We start from the raw sequence: 22,262 nt of genomic DNA, 5'->3' as shown, positions 1-22,262 counted from the left end.
CCTCCTCCCCTGTGAAACGGGGCTAAGTCTTCCTTGTGGATGGCAAGTTCATGGGTCAAAGCCCCGGACGAGCACCTGGCAGATCCTTAGCAGAGCCCGCCCTCTTGGCAGCACGGGCCTAAAGCGGCTCCTTGCCATGTCCCTCTGTCCATCTGCCAATCGTGAGCGTCCAAAGTTGGCAAAGCTGGATGCAGGCTTCTCCTGGAGATGCCCAGAGCACTTTCTGGAAATCACACAGGGCACCTCCTCCCCCACCCCCACCTAAAAGAGGAGGGGTAGTTGGTTTTTGTCACAGCGTCGTAACACAGGCTAACCTGTCCTCACCCGCACTGACCAAGGTGGAGACAGCGGCAGGTTCAAGGCCAGTCCCTGCTGCGGCTGGCGGCCAGCCCTTGCCTTGCTGCTCTCATCCTTGGCCGCGCTGGGCCACGCTGGCCCTGCCTTCTCCCCTCTGGGCCTTTTCCCCCGGCCTCCGTCCACCTGGCTCGCTACCCTCTCCCTGCCAGGAGGCCTTTCCTGGAGAGACCCCCAACCTCTGGGACCCCACAGCCCCAAGGACCCTGTCCGCGTGTGGTCCCGATCGGAGGACGGCGGTCGTCCTTGGGCATCAATCCGTTCGTCCGTCGAACACGTCTTAGCCTGCTCCTTGCCAGGCCGAGGCGCCTTCTCCTCCTGCGGAGGCCAGCACGGCCGCAGGGCCCCCGGAGCAGGGTTGGAAGATGTCCGGTTCCACCAGAGAAGCACAGACTAGGAGCGCTGGGGCACGGGGAGCGAGAGCCGTGTTTGCGTCTAGGCAGGAGCAGGTGGGACGTCACAGAGGAGCGAGGGCAGAGGGGAGGCGCACGGGGCCGTGCCTGGACGAGGGCTTGCCCGCCGCGTGCCCGGAGGTCTGCTTGGTTTGACACATATTAATGGGAATGCCTAGATAGGGGGTGAAGGGAGGCGTCGAAGCTTGGCCCTGGAAGGCCGGGAATGCAGGCTGCCCAGTCGGAACTCTATTCCTCAGGCACTCGGGAGCCATGGAATGTCTTTGAGCAGGAGAAGGGCTTGATTATTTTCCTTTGGCCTGTTCAGAAAAACCTGCCTGGGAGGCTTAGAGCCGACTGCCCACTGAGGCTGAGATGTGAACCGAGGACCTCTGCGGCCCCAGACCCAGCCTGACTCGAGAGAGATCATCAGCTCCGTTTCATGGCAGTGTCTGAGCACCTGCTGTGTGCACAGTGAGGTCTAGTCCACCTCGCCGCCCAAGGCTTCCCCAAGAGCCCTCTGCCCTCCCCTGGGATTTGCCGCACCCTTAACACTCACGAGGTGTTCTGGGCAGATTCTCTTTGTTCTCTCAAAGTATATCTTAGTTGGTTATTGTACATTTATACAATTAGTGTAATTACATCTAACTACATAATTAGTGTAAATATGTGTAATGGCTTAAATAGAACTTGCAATTACAGCATGCACTGGAGGAAAAGTCCTGATGAAAGTTTCTCTGCAGAGAGGCCTGGGAAGAGCCGCTGCCCAGATGTGCGGGCTCCTTGGCTGCCCTTGCAGCCTGCCCGATGGGGGTTCAGCTAGGAACCCGGGGGCCTGGGCAGCAGCTGCCCCCAGGCATGGCGCAGGAGCCGGCCGGGGGCCCGGGGGCTGTCAGGCTGGGGTGGGCTTTTTAAGGAAACGTTAGCTGTTGTTGGTAAGGCTCCCAGGCCAGCTGGAGCCTGGCCACGGGGAATGGCACGTGCCCCGCCCGGCCACCCACGGCATGACCCCTGCCAGCCCCGGGGGGATGTTATAAGAAACAGCCCTAAACGGAAGCTCGCCACTGCTCCTGCCATTGAGGACGCCTTCCCACCTCCACCCAGCAGTGCACTGGGACCCAGAGGAGAAAACTCGGGCCCGCGCTCCTAGGCCTCCCGAGTTTGCGCTGACCTGTGCTACTGGTCCCAGGTTGTTCTTTGCTCTGGCTGCTAGGAAGCTCACAGTGAAATATGGGGCCCACCTGTAGCATATGTGTAGAGCCTTTGGCACGACTGTATCTGGCTTTCTCTTATTTTTCCAAGTTTCTCCTCCCTTTGCCTTACTTCCTGGTTTGTTTTATTTTGTGTCTCAGCGTGTTGTATAAATGCAATACGAACCCTTTTCTGGAAGCAGACCAGGTGTCAGGAACATGTGCTGGTCTCAAGGGGGTTTGGCTTTTCCTTTACCAAGGTCAGAACCTCTTTTGAAGGACCTGCTTTCTCTTCCATGACTGCCGGAGGCTGCCGTGGTACCCCCTGTCCCGTGGTACCCCCTGTACTGCGTACCCCTCTCACATGTACCCCTCTGTCCCACGGTTCCTCCTGTCCTATGGTACCCCCTGTACCACGTACCCCTCTGTCCCGCAGTTCCTCCTGTCCCATGGTACCCCCTGTCCCGCGGTACCCCCCGTCCTACAGTACCCATCAGGTCCACGTACCTCTCAGTCCCACGTACCCCTGTACCGCGGTACTCCTCAGTCCTGTGGTACCCCCTATCACATGGTACCCCTCAGTCCTGCGGTACCCCCTGCCCCATGGTACCCCTTGTCCCGTGGTACCCCCTGTCCTGTGGTAACCCCTGTCCTATGGTACCCCTTAGTCCTGCAGTACCACCTGTTCCATGGTACCCCTTGTCCTGTGGTAACCCTGGGTACCCCTCTTGCCCATTCACATTCAGGGGAGCTCCCCTGCTCCTGACTCCTTGCCCGGGGCTCTGGCCCAGGCACACGCACGCCCACAATGGGCAGGCCCGTGCCGGGCACCTCCCACCCATCTTATCTGACCCTCCGCCCGCCCGCAGAGCCGGGCCTCTGCCCCCTATTTTAGGGTGTGCAGACCCGGGTCTCGGAGCAGCTGGTGACTCGCTCGAGGTCCTGCTAGGGACGGAGGACTTGGGCCCAGCAGGACCTCTGGCTTCAGCGTCGCTGGCCTTTCTCATGCCCGCTGGTGCCTCCCGATCTTGGTGATGATTCATCGTCTTTAGGGGAACGCACACCCCGAAGCGGCAGATACTGACGCCACCTTGGGGGTGAAGGTGGAGGCGGGGAGAGCTGGCTGCAGCCAGAGCGGGAGGCGCGCCCACCTCCTCTGAGGCCTGCCCGGGGGTCCATGTGAGGATGAAATGGCAGGAGGGGCCGCCTCTCATGCAGGCGGCCGTGACGCTGCAGTGTGTGGCGTGTGCTCGGATGTGGGGTGCACCTGAGACGGGCAGAGCCCCTGGTCTCTGCTGTCACGCCTTCCGCCCGTGTCTTCCCAACGCCGGTGACGTGGCCTGGCAGGAATGCAAACGCTCGTTTTACAGATGAGGGAGCCGAGGCCCCCGAGGCCTGCCAGTCACTGCGCCAGCAGCTGAGCCCGAGCAGTCCGGGCCCGTCTCCAGCCCGGGGCTCTCCCTGCTCCTTCCCGAGGGTGCCCAGGCCCCTGGTCCTCCTGGGAACTGAGCTGCGGTCTTCCTTGTGGCCCTGCCCCCTGGCCTCAGGCAGCTGCGGATGGAGCCTGGCTGCCGTCGACTCAGGATGCGCCTGAGGGGGGGCAGCCGGAACCCTGGGCTCGAGCCCCCTACGAGCCCCGCCTGCAGTCCCAGCCCTGGCCCCTCTGGGCTTCTGCGGCAGAACCTGGCTGGCCTCCCTGCCCCAAGACTTGCCCCTCCCTGTCTCTCCAGAATGAGCTCTCCAAAATTCAGAAATAGCCAAGTCTCTCTCCTTTTTGAAATCCATCGAAGCACGCACCCATCACTTGGATGTACCTCCTCGGCTCTAAACCCAGCAGTGATAGAGAAAATGTAGACAGAGCTGGTAAAGAGGGACCGGGGCTCACAGCTGTTTTCTCAGGGTCTCGGAAATGGGACAGCCACAGGCAGTGAGCAGGACCAATGTCCAGACAGCTGGGCTCTGGGGCCAGAGTCCAGCAAGGAAAACGGGGCAGGAGGGCAGCTCAAGTGGGCGGAAGATCCTGAAAGAAGTTCTGCTGGTGGGGAGACCTGGGGGCAGCTTCTCTGTGCAGGAGGCACCCTTGGCCTGGGCGACAGCTGTGCCCAGGGAGGCGGGGCGTGCAGAGGCATTGCAAACACGCTGAACTGGGGAGAGGAGGCAAGAGGGAGAGAAAGAAGACAAAAAAAAGAAAAAGAAAGAAATATACCGCAAATGAGTCTGTAAGCAGAATTCTAAAATACATGGAGAGGTATACTGCTAAGAATGACAATCAATAAAATCAACATTTGAGACATGAATTTATTCAAGATGCAATTAATTTTATGGAATACTGTAATGCTGACATTTAAATAAGTATGTTAAGGTTGTTCAGAGAAGGGAAAAAAAAAACACCCACTAGAAATAAATGAGGAATGATGAAACAAAAATATGCAAAGTAAAGCAAGGTTAGATTAATTGCAACCCTTTTTGAAAACCTAGTAATGAAAAACAGTGTTTGAAATTTTTAAAAAATCTTAACTAGACTTAACAGAGAAAATAAGTGATTTGGAGGATGGCACCAAGGATGTGGCACTGAGCAGGTAAGAAGCAGAAGGAGAGAAGAGAAGCCTCAACTTCCATCTGCTAGAGCTTCCAGCAGGAGAAAGTAGGTGAAGGAGAAGGTGAGGAAGCGCCACTGGGAGGGATGAAACTAAAATCGCCAGGACTAAGGAGCATCATACAGGGTCTTGCATCAAAGTGGACTCTATCAGGTACACGTAATTAAGGTTCATCTTGATGGCTAGAAATCTGTGCCAAAGGTAAAGAGAAAAACTATAGAAATGACCAGGGAGAAAAACACAAATTACCCACAGAGGAGGAACTGGCGTCCATGAGCAGCTGCAGCCAGAAGGCTGCAGAGGAATCTGTGCCAGTTGCAAAGGGAACCTATCTGCCAGCTCCAGATTTTATACCCAGTTAAATCGCTTTTCAAGTGTAAGGGAAAAACACAGACATTTTCAGACATAGAGTAAGTGTTTATCACCCAAACCATCAACAGGACTGCTGAAGACGCAGGAAGACAGAGGAAGCAGGAAAAGGCGACAGGATTTAGGAAGCCACAGTGAACGTGAAAATCGCTAAGTTGCAGGCCAATTTACCAAAGTACAGACTGCAAAAACTAACCAGTTTTGATTTTCAATTCAGGCAAGAGGAAAATTTTAGACAATAATAGCAAGTTGGTGGGGAGTGATGTTTTAGAGGAAGTTGGAATGTGCTACGGTCAGTGTTATGTTTGGGAGAAGGAAAGAAATATTGGATAACTGTAGACCCCATTAGGATAATGTACAGCTGAGAACTGCTTTAAATGTTTAGACTCAGCACTGAGATGAATAAAATTACTCCTGTAATTTCCAGATCAGCAGAGGAAAAAGAAGTGAATATGGGATTTTTTTTTTCAAGAACATAGGAAAGGAGGGTAAAAAAAAAAAAGGATGAGCAACTGAAAGTACCAAACAAAATGGAGGAAGCAATCCCACTATACCAGTCACTACAATAAATGCAAGTGAAATAAATTCCTCCTCTTAAGTAGAAGAAGTCAAAAGAAAGTGCAAAAACAGTAAAATCTAGTTTAAATGTTGCTTGTAAGAGATATAGCTCAGTAAGTACACAGAGAGGTTGAAAATAAAGGAATGAAAAAGATACATGAATACTAAATGAACATTCATTGAGATAACTGAACAGTTGTGAACACATATGCCCCATAACAACATATTTTGTAGATAAATAAAGTAGTTATATAGGTAGGTAAGTAAGTGATAATGGTGAAAATAGATAGGTAGGTGGCAGAATTATGAGGCAAATTTGGCAAATCTACAGAACAGTTGGAATTTTGAACACACATCTGTCACAAACTAGTAGATCAAGCAGACAGAAAAGATTTGACTGAACTTCCAACACAATAGGGTAACTGCTTAGAACTGAATCTCCTCCTAAACCTCCTACAAACAGATTTTGAGCAATAATTTTTAAAAACATTTTGTTAGCTTCAAACTTGCCCAAAGAATTTACAGACTGGGCAATACACAGCAGTGCTGTCAGATGCTGCTGAGATTGGAACTGAGCAGGAAGCTAGTGGGCAGAGCTCCAAGAGGACCAGGGGGCTGTAAGGTCCAGAAGGAGTCACCAAAATCCACGCCCTAAAGAGCAAAAGTCCGCCTGGGCATGCAGAAGGAAGCGGAGCACCTGCGAGCTGGGACTACACGCGGGAAGAGGCAAAGAGCAGGTGCAGAAAGAGGGCATGTCTGGTGCTGGCAGATCTCAGAAAGCACCAACTAAAATCCACCTTCTGAAGACGGTCGCAGCTGCCATCTGTGAGGCACCCGGGAGCAGGAGAGGTGGCAGGTCCCTCTTTACCTGGCTGGAGGACACAGGAGGCTCGGCTCCTCAGAGCATCCACCCAAGCATTTGTCTAAACGATGTCAGTTTGCTTGAGGCTGGGAGGGGGCCTCTGAAGGGCGAATGGAAGGCTGCTGTCATCCTTCCTACCCACTCCTGCGTGTAGCTAGTGCAGGAAGTTCAGCTCATTTGATTGTATTTAATAAAAAAAGAAACTGGTATAACATCGATACAAAGCAACCCTAAGGAAAAATATGGGGAAAAAAACAGTTTTTATCATAAGATAAAGAATACTCACTGGAAAAAAAATAAAATATCCTACTACAAATTTATAGTAATTACCACTAAGAAGGAAACTACAAAGATAAAATACAGGGACTTAGCAAAGAGATGGTTAGATGGTCAGAGTACCAGAAGGGGTGAAATGTGAGCTGGAACTATTCTAGAAAAATTAATAAAACCATGATAGAAATAATGGGATGAGCACACAGGACAGATGTAAAAGTTAGTGTACAACATGAAAAATAAAATTAAGTATGAGTTTTGAAAATGTTACCTGTAGAAAAGAAGCAAAGCAAATACAACAGATATATAATTGGAGGCACCAAAAAGAGGAAAACCAGAAAAATGGAGTGGAATAGAGTAAAACTTTGCCATAGTTCCCTGCAAGCATGTGAATTTGAATATAATGTGGCAGGCGGTTGGCTTCTGTTCCCTGATCATTACCTGTTCTAAAGTAGGGTGGGCTAAAGTTACCTTCTTTTTTTTCTTTTTTTAAGATTTTTATCTTTATTTCAATAATGCTATGGACTCTGTAGTGTATGCTTTTTTTTTTTTTTAAGATTTATTTATTTATTTATTTATCTCCCCTTCCTCCCCGCCCTGGTTGTCTGTTCTCTGTGTCTATTTGCTGCGTCATCTTTGTCTGCTTCTGTTGTCAGCAGCACGGGAATCTGTTATTTCTTTTTGTTGTGTCAGCTCTCTGTGTGTGTGGCACCATTCCTGGGTAAGCTGCACTTTCTATCGCATTGGGCGGCTCTCCTTACGGGGCGCACTCCTTGCGCGTGGGGCTCCCCTACGCGGGGGACACCCCTGCGTGGCAGGCACTCCTTGCGCGCATCAGCACTGCACATGGGCCAGCTCCACACGGGTCAAGGAGGCCCGAGGTTTGAACCGCGGACCTCCCATGTGTAGATGGACGCCCTAACCACTGGGCCAAGTCCACCTCCTGAAGTTACCTTCTGTGAGTGCAGGGAGGAGATGGAAAGCAGGCACGGTTGAGTGGGGCAGCTGGAGGCAGGGACATAGTCACCACTTCTGTAGGATTCTCCCAGCCTACTTGTGCCAGATTAAGTCATGAAAAGGTACCAGCTGCTGGGGAATTCCTGGGGTCTCTGCTATTGTCCAGAACTGGTCCTTAATCCTGCCTAAACTGGTATTTATGTGGACAAGGCTGTTACTGATCAGGTCGGGCAGAGGGACCCCAGCTGTGCAGCCAACCAGGTTCCACTAATCTTGCATTAATGAGACCACATATTTTATAGGGTTGGAGTGTATGGACCCCACATTTTATGGTTTTACTATTTTTAAAATATAAAATTCAAGCAACATTTACTGAAATAAAAACCTTTAATCTGCATATTGAGAGGACACATTGTATACCAGGGAAAATGGATGCAGCGTGGCTCGCATTAAGACACTACCCACTAAAGTTACTGTCTTTGAGCAGAGAAGAAAGAATCCTGTAGGTATCTTTGTCAATTTGAATTTTGTGAACCCCAGAAAAAGACTGTTTTTGAACTAAGCCATTCCTGTGGCTGTGAGACCCTTCCAGTTGGGCTACATCAGTGAGGTGTGACTCAGGCTGAGCCTCCGTCCTCTTTCTGGTCGGATATAAAAGGAGGCACAGAGAGAGACACACAGCTAAAGAAGCTGCCATATTGGACCGGCCATGTGAGCAGAAGGACTCCGGTTCACCCACAGCTGCAGAGAGACAAGAGGCCCGAGAGCCGGAGAGAAGGCCTGGAAGGAGACAGGCCCGATGCCTGGTTGCTCACAGCTGAGCTCCGGGAGCCAGGCTCTGGGGGATGGTGAGCCTGGAGGGCACGGCTGAGATGGCCCGCCCGCCATCTTGCTTCACCAGGTGGCAGCATGGTGAGAAAGCATCTCTGATGGTGCCTTGATTTTGGACATTTCATGGCCTTGGGACTATAAACTTTTATCCCACGTAAATGCCCTTTATAAAAGCCGACAAATTACTGGTACTTTGCGTTGGCAGCCCTTTGGCAAACTAAGACAATATATAATCAAAAGAGCCAAATCACTTTATTTTTAAGATTTTACAAATTTCTCTCCCTTTCCCCTCCCCAGTCATCTGCTCTCTGTGTCCATTTGCTGTGTGTTCTTCTGTGTCTGCTTGTATTCTTGTCAGTGGCACAGGGAATCTATGTCTCTTTTGATTGCATCCTCTTGCTGCTTCAGCTCTCCATGTGTGCGGTGCCACGCCTGGGTGGGCTGTGCTTTTTTCACACGGGGCGGCTCTCCTTGCAGGGGCACACTCCTTGTGCATGGGGCTCCCCTACGCGGGGGACACCCCTGCATGGCACGGCCCTCCTTGCACACATCAGCACTGCGCATGGCCAGCTCACCACAAGGGTCAGGAGGCCCTGGGTTTGAACCCTCGACCTCCTCTGTGGTAGACGGACGCTCTATCAGTTGAGCCAAATCCACTTCCCACAAATCACTTTAGAGAAAAAATTGTTAGGCTGGCTTCAGTTCCAGCAGAGAGTAGAGCAACAGCTGCACGGTACTAAAGGAGGAAAAAGTGAGAGAGCCAAAGACTGTATAGCCTACCAAGCTGTTTTTCACATTTCAAGATGACAGGTAAAAAGTTTTAAGCTGAGTAAGAATTCAGGAACTGTCGCTCCCATGAGCCAGTCCTAAGAAAGTACCGGAGGCTCCTCTTCACCTCAAGTCCACAAGAGACATTGGCACCACCACTGGAGAGAGCATCTAATATAGGTAACTACAGAGTAAGACGGAAACAGGGAGAATGTCAGAATCGAATGTAAATATCTCTGCCCCAGCAATGTATGCAAGAGACATCTACTTAGGTGAGAGAAGGTGGGGCAAGGTGGAACAAGCTCTCCGATGTCTCCCCTACAGCAGGTGGGACTTTAAATGAATCCAAGAATATCATTTGAAGATGGTAAATTGAGTGGGAGATTATATTTAACAGCATAGAAGTAAACATTGGAAAGGAAGAATAAATAATCACCATGTGCAGGTGATACAATTGTGTACCTAGAAAACCCAGGAGACTTGATGGGGAAACAGTGACAATGAATTGGGCATGGCAGTAGGGTATAAAATTAATATACAAACATCACTGAGCTTCATAAATACATAAACCTATTAGGTACTTTCTAGATAACCCCATTCACAAAAGCAACAAAAAGATAAAACGCTTTTGTGAATACACATAATAAAAATATTGAATACCTATATGAGGCTAAGTTTAAAACACTTTTGGAGACAAAGAGAATAAAGAACAAACAGATACACCATGATTTTGAATAGGAAAATTCAACATTATTAAGTTGTCAGTACTCCCCAAGTTAATTTATAATTTAACATCATGCCAGTAAATATCAGCTGATCCCCTTGTTGTGGGAACAACCAACAATGATTTCTAAATTTCACATGACAAAAATGAAGAAGAAAATTCAAGGAACCGCTGAGCAGGGAGAACAGTGAAGGAATTTCCGTCCTACATGATATTAAAATATACTATAAAACCTCAGTGATTAGCAAGTGAACAGAAGTTCGTGAGGTAGACAAACAGACATAAGGAACAGAATAGAAGGCCCAGAAATAGACATAAATACCTTTGATAATTTAGTGTATAACTAAAGTGGCACCTTAAATACATGGGAAGCAGAAAGATGGAATTTTTTTAAAATTATTATTATTTTTTTAAATTACATTAAAAAAAAAATGAGGTCCCATTCAACCCCACCGCCCCCGCCCCCCACTCCCCCCACAGCAACACTCTCTCCCATCATCATGACACATCCATTGCACCTGGTAAGTTCATCTCTGAGCATCACTGCACCCCATATTCAATGGTCCACATCATAGCCCAGACTCTCTCACGTTTCATCCAGTGGGCCCTGGGGGGATCTACAGTGTCCCGTAATTGTCCGTGAAGCACTATCCAGGACAACTCCACGTCCCGAAAACGCCTCCACATCTCATCTCTTCCTCCCATTCCCCACACCCAGCAGCCCCCATGACTACCGTTCCCACACCCATTCCACATTTTCTCTGTGGACATTGGATTGGTTGTGTCCATTGCACACCTATGTCAAGTGAGGGCTTAGATTCCACATGGGTACTGGATGCACTCCTCCCGCTTCTAGTTGTAGACACTCTAGGCTCCATGTTGTGGTGATTGACCTTCTTCAACTCCATGTTAGCTGAGTGGAGTAAGTCCAATAAGTCAAAGTGTAGGAGCTGAAGTCTGTTGAGGCTCTGGGCCTGGGTGTCATATTATCAGTCCAGAGATTCAAATCCCCTACATATATCTTAAACCCAGCACCAGCTACAATTCCAATAAAGTAGCATGCAAGTCTTGTGAAAAGAGATCCCCTCTGAGTCCAATTCCATCACGCAGAAACACCAGCTCCAAAGAAGGGCCATCTGTCATGGCAGTGAACCCCTTCTGCCATGACCATAGAACCCATGGGTCTCTTTATCCCTCAAAAGAACCAATACCTGGGGTTGTATCTACCTTATCTGTCTCTTAGACTCTGTTCAGTTGTACATAGGGGTATTCCTTCTGACAACCTCCAGACTCTTTTTTAGAGACTCACAGCCTTACAATCTCATTTCTCCTTTCCATTTCCCCCTTACATTAGGTCAAACCACTTCCCGAAGTCATGTTATTATATGTAGAGAGGTATATTTTGCTGTTCCGCATTGAATCTTTAATTCAAGGTCATTTTCTAGTTGCTTCTTCAGCTGGTATGTGGTAGTGATCCCTCGGTGCCAGGGAGGCTCATCCCCGGTTGTCGTGTCCCACGCTGGGGGGAATGCATCGCATCTACACGCTGAGTTTGGCTGTGAGAGTGGCCACATTTGAGTAACATGAAGGCTGTCAGGAGGAAACCCCCAGGCACAATGCTACTCTAGGCCTTGTTCTTATTGCAGGTGTATAGGCTCAAAAGTGTATCCATTAGTATCAAGAGCCCACTGTTGGGCCCTCCTTCCTTCCTGGTTCTTGCCGTTGCACCTGGAGGATTGCTGCTGCTCTCCCAGGGCCCACAACAGTGACCCCCCAGCCAGGAGCCCAGTACCCCCCCAGCTGTTGTTTTTAATTGTTTCCACTATGAGTATATATAGACATTACCATATACCCTGGGCATATGCCCTGTATAACTCCCTGTCAACCATATATATCCTGTCAATAACATCCCATATCAGTATTCCTCCGCTGCCATTGTTGAACCACTCTGTGATCCAAAACTTCCCGTAAAGTGAATCCCAACATAATGTCAGCTTCAGAAGAGTCTTAGATCACCAAAATTCATATATACAATATACAGTATTTCCCCAGATCCACCATAAAACCTTTTCCCTTCCACAGCAATAATCTTTTAACTTATTCATATCATATTTCCTGAAACTGATGTACAGATTCCGAAACTATAGTTTTCAAACAAGGTGACATTTGTGCTTACTATGTGGTCCATACTTTAGGTTGTACAGTTTTCTAAATTTTTTAGTTATCCTATGTTTTGTCTTATGGTTTTCATTATTAGTTTGTTGTCCCCTATATGTTTTATATTCATCCTCGTGTACTCTCACATAACTCCTCTTTTGCCCCCTTATTTACCTTTGTTCCATCCATTGCACATCCATTTTCCCCTCCCCTTAGGACCCACAACGCCTGCCAATCTAATGCCCTGGGAGCCGTCCTTTCTCACGAGAGATACAGTTCTCTCTATTCGACGGCATTAGTCAGAAAGATGGAATTTTCAGTAGATGATACTGGAACAAATGGGTAGCCATATGGAACAAAATGTATCCATGCTTCACACTATTGTACCAGGATAAATTCCAAATGGATCACAACTTAAAAGTGTAAAAAGTGAAACTATAGGAACTAAACATAAAACATAAGCAAATTCCTTTATAACCTCAGAGCATCTAGCCAAGACTCAGAAATCCAAACACTATCAAGAAAATATTGATAAAGTCTACTGCATGTAATTATCTTTAGAGTCTGCCTGGCCAAAAAAAACCCAGCCACAGTGGAGCATAATTTCCAACTCTTTAAACCTGGGTTGTGCATAGGGACTCCCTTCCAAGGAGGACAATATATAAATGGGGGGAAAAAGAGTAACTTGGCAGTGGAAAACCTGGCAAGCACACCTCAGCCAGGCGGCCAAGTTAACATCGACAGCGAGAAGTCATGCTGACAGACGGGGCTCTTGATGTGACGGGAATGGCGCTGTACCTCTGTGACCTTCCTAAAAACCTAAAAACCAGCCCTGAGAAAAACACCAGGCAAGTTCCAAAAGAGGGACTGTTTACAGAATACCCGACCAGCAGCTCTCAGGACAGTCAGGGTCATCACGGGCAAGGAAAGTGTGAGCAGCTGTCACAGCAGCCAAGAAGAGTCTGAGGAGTGGTGACGATGAAATGTGATGTGGTATCCTGGGTGGAACCTTGGAGCAGAAGGACAGTAGGTAAAAACTAAGGAAATCCAAGTAAACTTGAGTTAGTAAGAATCTACCAATACTGGCTCATTGGTTGTGACAAAGGCACTGTGGTGATGTTACCTATAGAGAGAACCTGTGGGATATACAGCAACTCTCAAATATTCTTGCAGCTCCTCTATAAATCCAAAACTGTCCTAAGTAAAGTTAAAAGATAAACTGGGAAAATATCACAAAGCACTATTTATTCATTAATTCAACAACTGCTTATTGAGCTGATGCTCTGTTAAGCACTGGGAGTGTGGTAGGGAATAAACCATGACAGCCCCTGCCCTCGTAAAGCTTACATTCTGACAGATCATTTCCCCTAACATACAAAAAGCACCAACAGAGACCAAAGAGAGAGAGATTTATATCCCCAAAGACAATGGGCAAAAGTGTGACCAGACAATTAAAAGAAAATATGCATGGCTTTTAAAAACAGGAAAAAAAGTTAAAATTCACATATAGTAGAACTATAATACAAATTGAAATTATGCTGAGGTCATTTTTCACTAATGAGCAGCAAAATCCCAAACATTTGGCATCACACCCATGGGAGAGAATATGGAGTAACTCTGAGAATACAAATTGGTATAACTCCCTGTGTAGGGTGACATGGTGATGTCTATTAAGCTAGCAATGTATTTATCCTGCTTAGCATGGGGGAAAGCTAGACATGCTCACATAGGAAATGGAGTGTACCATTTTATTCATTGTGACATTTTATGTAATAGCAAAGATTGAAAAGAATCAAGGGACCATCATAGAAGATGGGTTAAATAAGGTGTGGGACATTCCTATAAGGAAAGGAAAACATGTAACTGTATAGCAGACACATTTAATTTTGCCCCCTCACAAACCTGCACCCAAATTACTGCAAATGGGTGTTTCTAAAGACACAGCCCCGTGGTGGGCAATACAGAAGAGGAGACAGCAGCAGCACAGAGGTAATTGACTTAGGTTATGGACTGCAGAGAGCTGGGTTCTGAGCCAGCAGTGGGGAGAGCTGGTGAACCAAGTTGGTTCATACCTCACTAGCCTCCAAAGGCTCAGGAACTGGTACCCCTCGCAGTGGGGAGCAGGCTGGGTGAAAGGACAGGCTGAAGTAGGGGTTTGGTGAAAGCTGTGAGGCGTTCATTCCTGGGCTCCCTCCCCCACTTCACTTTCTGACTAACAGCCCTTTGCTAACTGTGGCATAAGTCTAGGGTTTTATACTCAGGAAAGGATGAAACAAAAGGTTTCTGGGTTGAATTGAGGACCAGGGCACTGTACTGAAAATGAGAATTACTCTGCCCACTGACTCCTAGAAAATGAGGCTCCAGCTCATTTTCTGGCAGCCAGTCCTCCTCCACATGAGACTCTTGAAAGGCTGGTCTCTGGAGATGCTGACCAACACAAGAAGGAAGAAAGAAATATACTGACATTGGGCAGTCCCCCAACGAATGGCCCACCAAGGCCATCCTATTGGGAAACTCAGATTTGACAAGCTTCTCATAGCTCCTGTTTCTAATCACAGGCGGACAACCAAGGATTAGCAGACATTTGAGGGGCGACAGATACCAAAGCAAACAGAAAAAGGATTGTGAAGGAACAGAGACTATGAAGGGAGAAGAAAACTCTCACACTCAGACACACACACGGTAACAGTAACATCTCGGAGAGCTAAGCTGTTCAAGAAACAAGAGTAAGATATATAAACAGGAATATTTAAGAAAGCGAAGTTAAAAATACAGTCTCAGAAATGAAATGTTCACTAGAAGATTGGAAAATAAGTTGAAGAATCTCCCAGAAAGCAGAGCAGAAAAAGTAGGAGATTGAAATAGGAGAGAAAAGAATATTAGAGGACAATCTAGGAAGTCTAATATCCGAATAATAGGGATTCCAGAGGAAGATTAAAATAAAGGGATGTATAATCAGTGAAATAATACAAGAAAATTTCTCACAACTAAGGACTTTCCAAATGGAAAGGTCCTACTCATACCCACTCTAATGGATTAAAAAGGTATACAATAGGGCACATAACTGAGTAATTTTTAAATATTTGAAACAAATATTTAAATATTTGAAATATTTGAAATATTTGCAATCTTCTAGATGAAAAGCATGCCATATTCAGAAGATCAAGAACTAAAACTGCCTTCAGTTTTTTAACAGCAACGTTAGAAGCAAGAAAAAATGGATCATGCCTTCAAAAATGCAAGAGAATTTAGCCAATTTAGTTCTATACCCAGCCAAACTATCAATCAAGTATTGTTACAATAATAATAATCGTTCAGTCCTTCATCTTTCTTGGGAAGCAACTGAAGGATATGTTCCACCAAAACAAAAGAGTAAACTGAGAAAGAGTAAGATGTAGGATACAGGAAGTAAGGAATCCAACAGAGAAGGGAGGCAGATGACTTCAGGGGATGGTGAGTGAGTTCCTAGAGGACAGCCAGTCCGGGAGGGAGCAGCGTGGCTCGAGAGAGAGCACGCGTTAGCTGCCATCCCCGTGATCTCTGTTGCGACTCTGCTCTCTACCTGGACAGGCAGAGGGCCCGGGCAAGCTTGACCCAGATGCTCATCTGCACCTGACCGCTGAGGAGACGCGTTCCGCCCCACCCGGAGAAGTGGCCACCCTCCCCTGAGCCGACTGTGGTCTGCGGTGAGCTCAGAAGAAGGCAGTCCAGGGCCTCCTGCTCCCGGCCACATCCCTGCTGGACATCCAGCGCCCAACTCAAAACATGTCCTGCCAGAACCCTGACTGTGGGAGACCCAGCTCCCCCGGACCAGGAACCACTTTGCCCTCTGACTGCCCCAAAGGGGCTCTTGTAGACCCCTAGAGAAGCTCAAGCCAGGATGACGTGGAGGGAAAGAGACGGGGAGCGCATGGGTCCTGATCAACATACTTTGGAAAACACACCTACTCGTGTATTTAATTTTATAAAAAGCTTATAAGGGAAGCAGATGCGGCTCAACTGGTAGAGTGTCCATCTACCATATGGAGGGTCCAGGGTTCGATCCCCAGGGCCTCCTGACCCGTGTGGAGCTGGCCCACATGCAGAGCTGCCGCACGCAAGAAGTGCTGTGCCATGCAGGGGCGCCCCTGCATAGGGGAGCCCCACGCACAAGGAGTACATCCCTCATGGAGAGCCATCCCACGTGAAAAAAGCACAGCCTGCCCAGGAGTGGCACCGCCCACACGGAGAGCTGATACAGCAAGATGACGCAACAAAAAGGGGATGCAATTTCCTGGTGCCACCTGATGATGCAAGCGGACGCAGAAGAACAAACAGCGAATGGACACAGAGAGCAGACAACTGGGGGGAAGGGGAGAGAAATAAATGAAATCTTTTTTTAAAAAAGCTTGTAAGAATATTGTCACTTGGCTACTTTTTCCCCACCACAGATGGATAGATCGTTATGTCACAAACTGCTTTTTAAATGTCTGGATCGTGGGCTCTATTCTTCAGACCACTAGAGCCGGTCGAGGACTTTTGTCCCTTTCTGACCACCCAGCATCCACATACCCTTCCTATTTCCAGGAGTCCCCCCACTGCAGAAACTCAAAAGGACAGGTAGTCCCTAGCTCACCCCTTGTGCCACTCGTGTCCCCACTATCAGGGTGTAGATTCTGAGGAACGGGGCAAAGATGCAAGGACGCGCAGGGGGCGGTGCGAGCCCGCAGCTGCGGCACCAGCGCTGGCTTGTCCAGGCTCCACGGTGTCCTTTTGGCAGTGTTTCCTCCAGTTCAACCTCCCCTTTTCTTTGAGTTTCGTGATTTCCCAGGCAGATCGGGTTTTGCATACTTTCAAGTGAATGTATCTGTTGGTTCAAAGCCCGTGGCGTGGACATTTCCTGCTATAAAGGACAGAATCCCAAGCTAAAGAGATCTGACCTTATGGACAAGGGACTTGGTAGAAGCACCTTGGAAAGCCCTAGCCCTCGAGCCTCAGCCTGCTGGAGAAGGAATGCCAGCCTTCTGTGAACTCCACAGGGCTTTAGTAAAATTGTGACCCAGGGATAACGTAGAGAGACTGGAGAGAAGAGCAGAGCCAGTTGAAATCTGTGAGACACTGTTTTAGTTGTAATCACTGTAAGACCAGGTTAGCGTCAAGTGTGCGAAACAGGTAAGGGCAGCTGATAAATGAGACATGTGAAATATTTAATAAGTAAATTACTATTTAAATGTTTGGGAGATGAAATGAGTTACATTCAAGCATGTTTCACATTGTAATTGGGTAAGTCATGTTAGTAATGAAAGAGAGATGTTCCTTTGTTCAAGATAATCAACTGGACACTGTGCAGGTGCACACACACACCAAAACAAGAAGGGACACACTGTCTCTCTTCTGACACGGGAGGCGTCAAGTTCAGTGAAGATGGCAGGGTGCTCTGGGGTAAGGAAGGGGCAGGCTAGCAGTGTGTACACATGTGTACACAGGTGGGTTGCTGGATGCTTCCATCCTGGCGGTCTGTGATAGACTGAAAAGAAATTGTTTCTAAATACTAGAAGTGCTTACAGGAAAAATGATAGAGCTGTGGCAAAAATCTTTGATCTCACACCCTTTCTCTCGGCTAGATTCCTGGAAATAGGCTGGGTCAGAAAGTCTGAACACCTGTTAGGCTGTGGACACGGACCCACGGCACGTAATCCCACTTGGAATTTAGGAGAGCCCCAACTCCGCATGCGCCTGACCTGCATGGGAGTGCTAGTTAAAGAAGTCTTTCCTAATTTATAGATGAAAGAAGATTACATAGCAGCAGGCGCTAACCTCCCTCCCCCTCTCCGTTTTTGTTTTGCTCCCCATTGTATGCTGAGGACCAGGCTCAGTGTTTAGCCCTTAGTATGCTTTCTAAGATATTTGCTGAGAAATGAACAATAGCAAGTAGAAAAAAGCGTCACGGAAGATTTAAACAGTGTAGTTAATAGGGAAAAATATATAACTACTTAGGACTTGGACAGAGTACGTTCTTCAAAAATACCTAAGAAAATTGATCAAGTAAGTTTAAAAACAAAGGATTTGCACAGGTCACATCCTTTGATCACGGTGCATTGTAACTAGATTACACAACTGTTAAAAAAATAACTTAGATATTTTAAACTATTTTCCTCAGTGGGATTTCTTCCTAGAATTCCTTCTAATTAACAGGGCTCTCCAGTGTGCATCGCAGGATTCTCATGCACTTCTTGTAGTTGGGTGTAAATTGGAATAGCTATTTCTTTTGATACACTTTGGCAATATCTTGAAAATATGAGCAGTTTTATCACCCTGTGATTTAGCCCCTTGATAAATACCCAAAAGAAAGTCTAACCTACCTGCACCAGAAGACAAGTACAACAAAGTTCATTACAGCAGTTCCCAGTAACAAAACAAAACTGGAGATAAGTGACAGGCACATCAGCAGGTGTATTTTTTTTTTTTTTTTAATTTTTCTCCCCTTCCCCCTCATTGTTTGCTCTCTGTGTCCTCTTGCACCCTTGGTGGCACCGGGAAACTGCATCTCTTTTTTGTTGTTGCGTCATCTTGCTGCGACAGCTCTCCGTGTATGAGGCGCCACTCCTGGGTGGGCTGCACTTTTTCCATGCGAGGTGACTCTTGCAGGGCGCACTCCTTGTACGTGGGGCACCCCCACGTGGGGGCACCCCTGTGTGGCACAGCACCACTCCTTGCATGCGGCAGCTCTGCACAGGGGCCAGGTCACCACAGGGGTCAGGAGGCCCTGGGTCTCGAACCCTGGACCCTCCCATACAGTAGGCAAACGCTCTACCAGTTGTGCCACATCCACTTCCACTTCCCCTGGACTGCTTAATACCCACTGGCTGTGTCTTCATTTCCGTGATCAGGAGTCCGGAAGGCGCTCAACTGGCTTCTCTGCTCAGGGTCTCGGGCTGAAATCGAGGTGTCACTCTGGACTGCAGGATCCTTTTCCAGGCTCATTCAGGTCATTGGCAGAATGCAGTTCCTCAGGGTTGCAGGACTGAGGTCCGGGTTGTCTGGCTGGGTGTCAGCCGGGGTCGCTCTCAACTCCCAGAGGCCGCCCTCTGGCCCTTGCCGTGTGCTCCCACGCCCAGCGTGGCTCCAGCGCATGGCTGCCATCACTAGTGGTGGCCCCTCTGAAGCCCAGGCCAGCAGGAGGAGCGCCCTCGAGTCTGCTTCGCTGGAGTCTCACTTACTTAACGCAGGGGGATCAAAGGAGCGACTGTCCCGTCATATTCACATGCAAGGGGCAGGAACCCTCGAGGCCTTCTTAGAATGCCGCTTACTACAGCAGCAGAAGGGAAAACACACACAGAGGACTGCAGACAGTCGTGTTCTGCTTTAAAGTAAAACCAGACCAAACTAGTATCTTGTCTAGGCGTATGTGGGTATGTAACGTCGATATAAAAGTCAAAGGAATGATAAGTAGAATTCAAGAGCAGGATTTCTGGTGGGGAGGGTGAAGAGGAGGAGATGAGACGAACACAGAAAAGATGCGGCTGTCAGTCAGGTTTTGGTTTTGAGTTCACTGTTGGATTCCTGGTTGTTCAATTTATTATTTATTCAGTGTATAATTTATTCTCAAATAAATGAAAGGACCAATAACGAGGATGTGTTTTGAATCACTGATTGTGGCTGGTCCAGTGTGGCACACCTCTGGTCTTTAAAACGTGTCTGTAAAAGTGAGTTTATCCAGCATGTGCAGGGACCCCTCGGGTGCTCCGCGGAGCTGCCCTGGATTGCCCTGTGGGCGTTCGCCGTTGCTGGGAGGCCCGTCTCCCAAGGGTTTCTTAGAAACTACCTGGCACTGTGGGGCCTCGGAGGCTGGGGCAGCGTGCAGCCTAGCCCTGCGGCTCCGCAGGCTTGGGTGCCCAGTAAGTGCTTATTGGATGAAAGAACAAATGAATGAAGGTCAAAGGCTGTGTTAACGCTCCTGTTTCCCTCCCTCAGAAAATCGCCTTCATGGTAGCGCTGGGCCTGGTGACGACAGAGCACTTGGAAGGTGAGGACGGGTGGCGCGGGCCGGCTGGGACAGGCGCGGCGGGCAGGGGGCTGGGCTGGTGGCCAAAGACCCGGGCTCCAGCGCTCTGCCTGGAAGCAGAGGGGCAGCCCAGAGCAGCAGAGGGTCTTGGGATATCTCCAGGTCGGGTGGCAGCGCCTTGCGTGAACCCAGCCTTCTAGGAGGTCTGCCCCGGGTGTCAGGCTGGTCGCCGTCGTCACAAAGTCAAACAAGACACAGGCCCAGCCACGCCGTCATGTTTTGTTGGGGGCACCGTGGGGCACTGGAGGGAACCTGCCCGGCTCCGCCATCCACCAACTGCCCCAGTTTGGGCAAGGTTCTTAGCCGCTCTGTGCCTCGGTTTCCCCCTGTAAAATGGGGTGATAACCGCGCCTTTCCATGGGGTCGTAACGCGCGGGCAGTGTTAGGCACCGCCTCCCCTGCTGTGGGCCCCGCCTGCGGACTCGGTAGAAATAGGCCTTACAGCGGGAGCCACGAGCACCGTCGTAGACCGAGGCTTGGGAACCGCTGAGACCAACCCTCTTGCCCGTGTGGAGAAGCTGAGGCCAGAGAAGTCACTCGCTTGCTCGGGGTCACACAGCTAATCTCCTGTCTCCTGATCCCAGAGGATTTCCCACAACGCCCAGCTCACCAGCCAAAGACGTTTATGAAGTAAAAACACGCACCCGAGTAAATCTGGGTTTTCCTTCTCAAAGTGAGGAAAGGTAGGAACGAACGAGCTGAGCACCTGCCCGCCCCCAAGTCCTTACTGTCCTCTGTAATCTCAGGTAGATGCTCTCCCTGTCCTGCCAAGTGAGGGAAGCCCAGGCGAGGGGCTGGCCGGCCGAGTCCCACGGCCCATCGGTGGCCGAGCCAGTGGGCTTGTAAAGCAGAGGCTCATGCTTTTCTGTGCTCACCTGAGCCAAGCACCTGGCGGGGAGCCCAGGCCTCTCCGCGGCGACATCCAGGGGATGGAACGCCTGGTCCCCTCCCACTGCCTGGGTCCAGCTTGCCAAGAAACAAACGGAAAAGATCCTTTGTGCCCTGGCGGAAGCTGGGGAATCAACGGGGTGAGGGGGCGGGGGGGCAGCCTTCCAGACCCCCAGGCTCCGGCCAGCCTGGCCTTGGACCAAAAAGCCCCGGCGAGCTGCCCTTGCAGGTGGCCCTTCTGGTCACTTGAACTTGCTCACAGAGGTCCAGTGGGCCTCGGCTTACCTTTGAGAAGTGTTGACGCTCCGACCTAGAGCCCCGAGAAGGCATGGGGGGGACAGCCCTCCCCGGGTTGGCGCAAGCCTCGGGTTCCAGATTCTGTGATGCCGCTGACCCACTACTTCTGAAACCTCAGTTTCCTCATCTGTGACATGAGGAAAATTGTGCCTTTTAACCTTGCAGCGTTGTGGGGACTGAGATAATGTATTTGTGATTATTGTTTTTTATAAACAGTCCTCATTCGAACACTTCTCCTGTGTGATATCCTCAATATTTACTTATCCATTTATTTACTTGGGCCTTGTCTTCTTCCACCAAGGCCCTGATACAGGAAACCCAATAGCTGCACCCAGACAGGCAGGTCACGGCCCCAGCCCAGCTCCAGGGAGTGGACCTTGAATTTGACTGAGAGCCTCCTGGCACATCGTTCTCAGTGTACATGAAGCAAAACGTACCAGGCTGTCCTGGAAAGAGCTCGGCCCTGAGGATCCAGGCCGCGGCTACCTGGGCAGGTGTGCGCTGCTCTCCCCGTGCGCCGAGCTCACTCTGTGGCTCAGCCAGGCCAGCGCCTTACCTGCAAGCTTCCATTTTCCCGAGGGGTCCCGAGGCCAGGTAACCACACGGGTCTCGTGGACCCTGGGTGCTGCTGCCCTACTGTCTGTCTGCCACCCAACCTGGGGCCCCCAGAGCCGTCCTGCCACGGTGGGCAGTTCCTGAAGGCCCCAGCTGTCCGGGGCTGCTCTGGGGCACGGTGCTGGGCTACGGGCCAGGCTCGGGGCAGACAGGACTGGAGCAGAGGGGCCAGTGATGCCCAGGGCACGCTGAGGAGACAGGAGGGAAGCAGGAGGACTCTACTCACGCTGTGCCTGTGCTCTCCAGAAATCCAGAGCAAGCGCCAGGAGCGGAAGAGGAGAAGCACAGCCAACCCTGCCTACAGCGGCCTCCTGGAGGCCGAGGTGAGTGGCGGCCCTGCTCCCGTGGGGCGGGCAGGAAGGAGCGGGGCTTTCCCACACAGCCGC

The 22,262-nt window shown here is 49.5% G+C and overlaps 1 protein-coding gene across 3 annotated transcripts in view; it reads left to right on the top strand.

Annotated features, from left to right (window-relative positions):
• Positions 1 to 22,262, top strand: part of PHF21B (PHD finger protein 21B) — a 109,965-nt gene that overhangs the window by 76,842 nt on the left and 10,861 nt on the right. For all 3 annotated transcript variants that reach the window (XM_058308921.2, XM_058308922.2, XM_058308923.2), the window contains exons 6-7: positions 19,986 to 20,037; positions 22,123 to 22,199. In XM_058308921.2, the coding sequence (XP_058164904.1) occupies positions 19,986 to 20,037; positions 22,123 to 22,199 (129 nt within the window). The remainder of the gene's footprint in view (positions 1 to 19,985; positions 20,038 to 22,122; positions 22,200 to 22,262) is intronic.

The sequence above is a fragment of the Dasypus novemcinctus genome, chromosome 12 (assembly GCF_030445035.2).
Source record: "Dasypus novemcinctus isolate mDasNov1 chromosome 12, mDasNov1.1.hap2, whole genome shotgun sequence".
NCBI lineage: Eukaryota > Metazoa > Chordata > Mammalia > Cingulata > Dasypodidae > Dasypus > Dasypus novemcinctus.
Note: the sequence above shows the minus strand (reverse complement) of the source record. Positions and strands in the feature narration are given on the sequence as shown.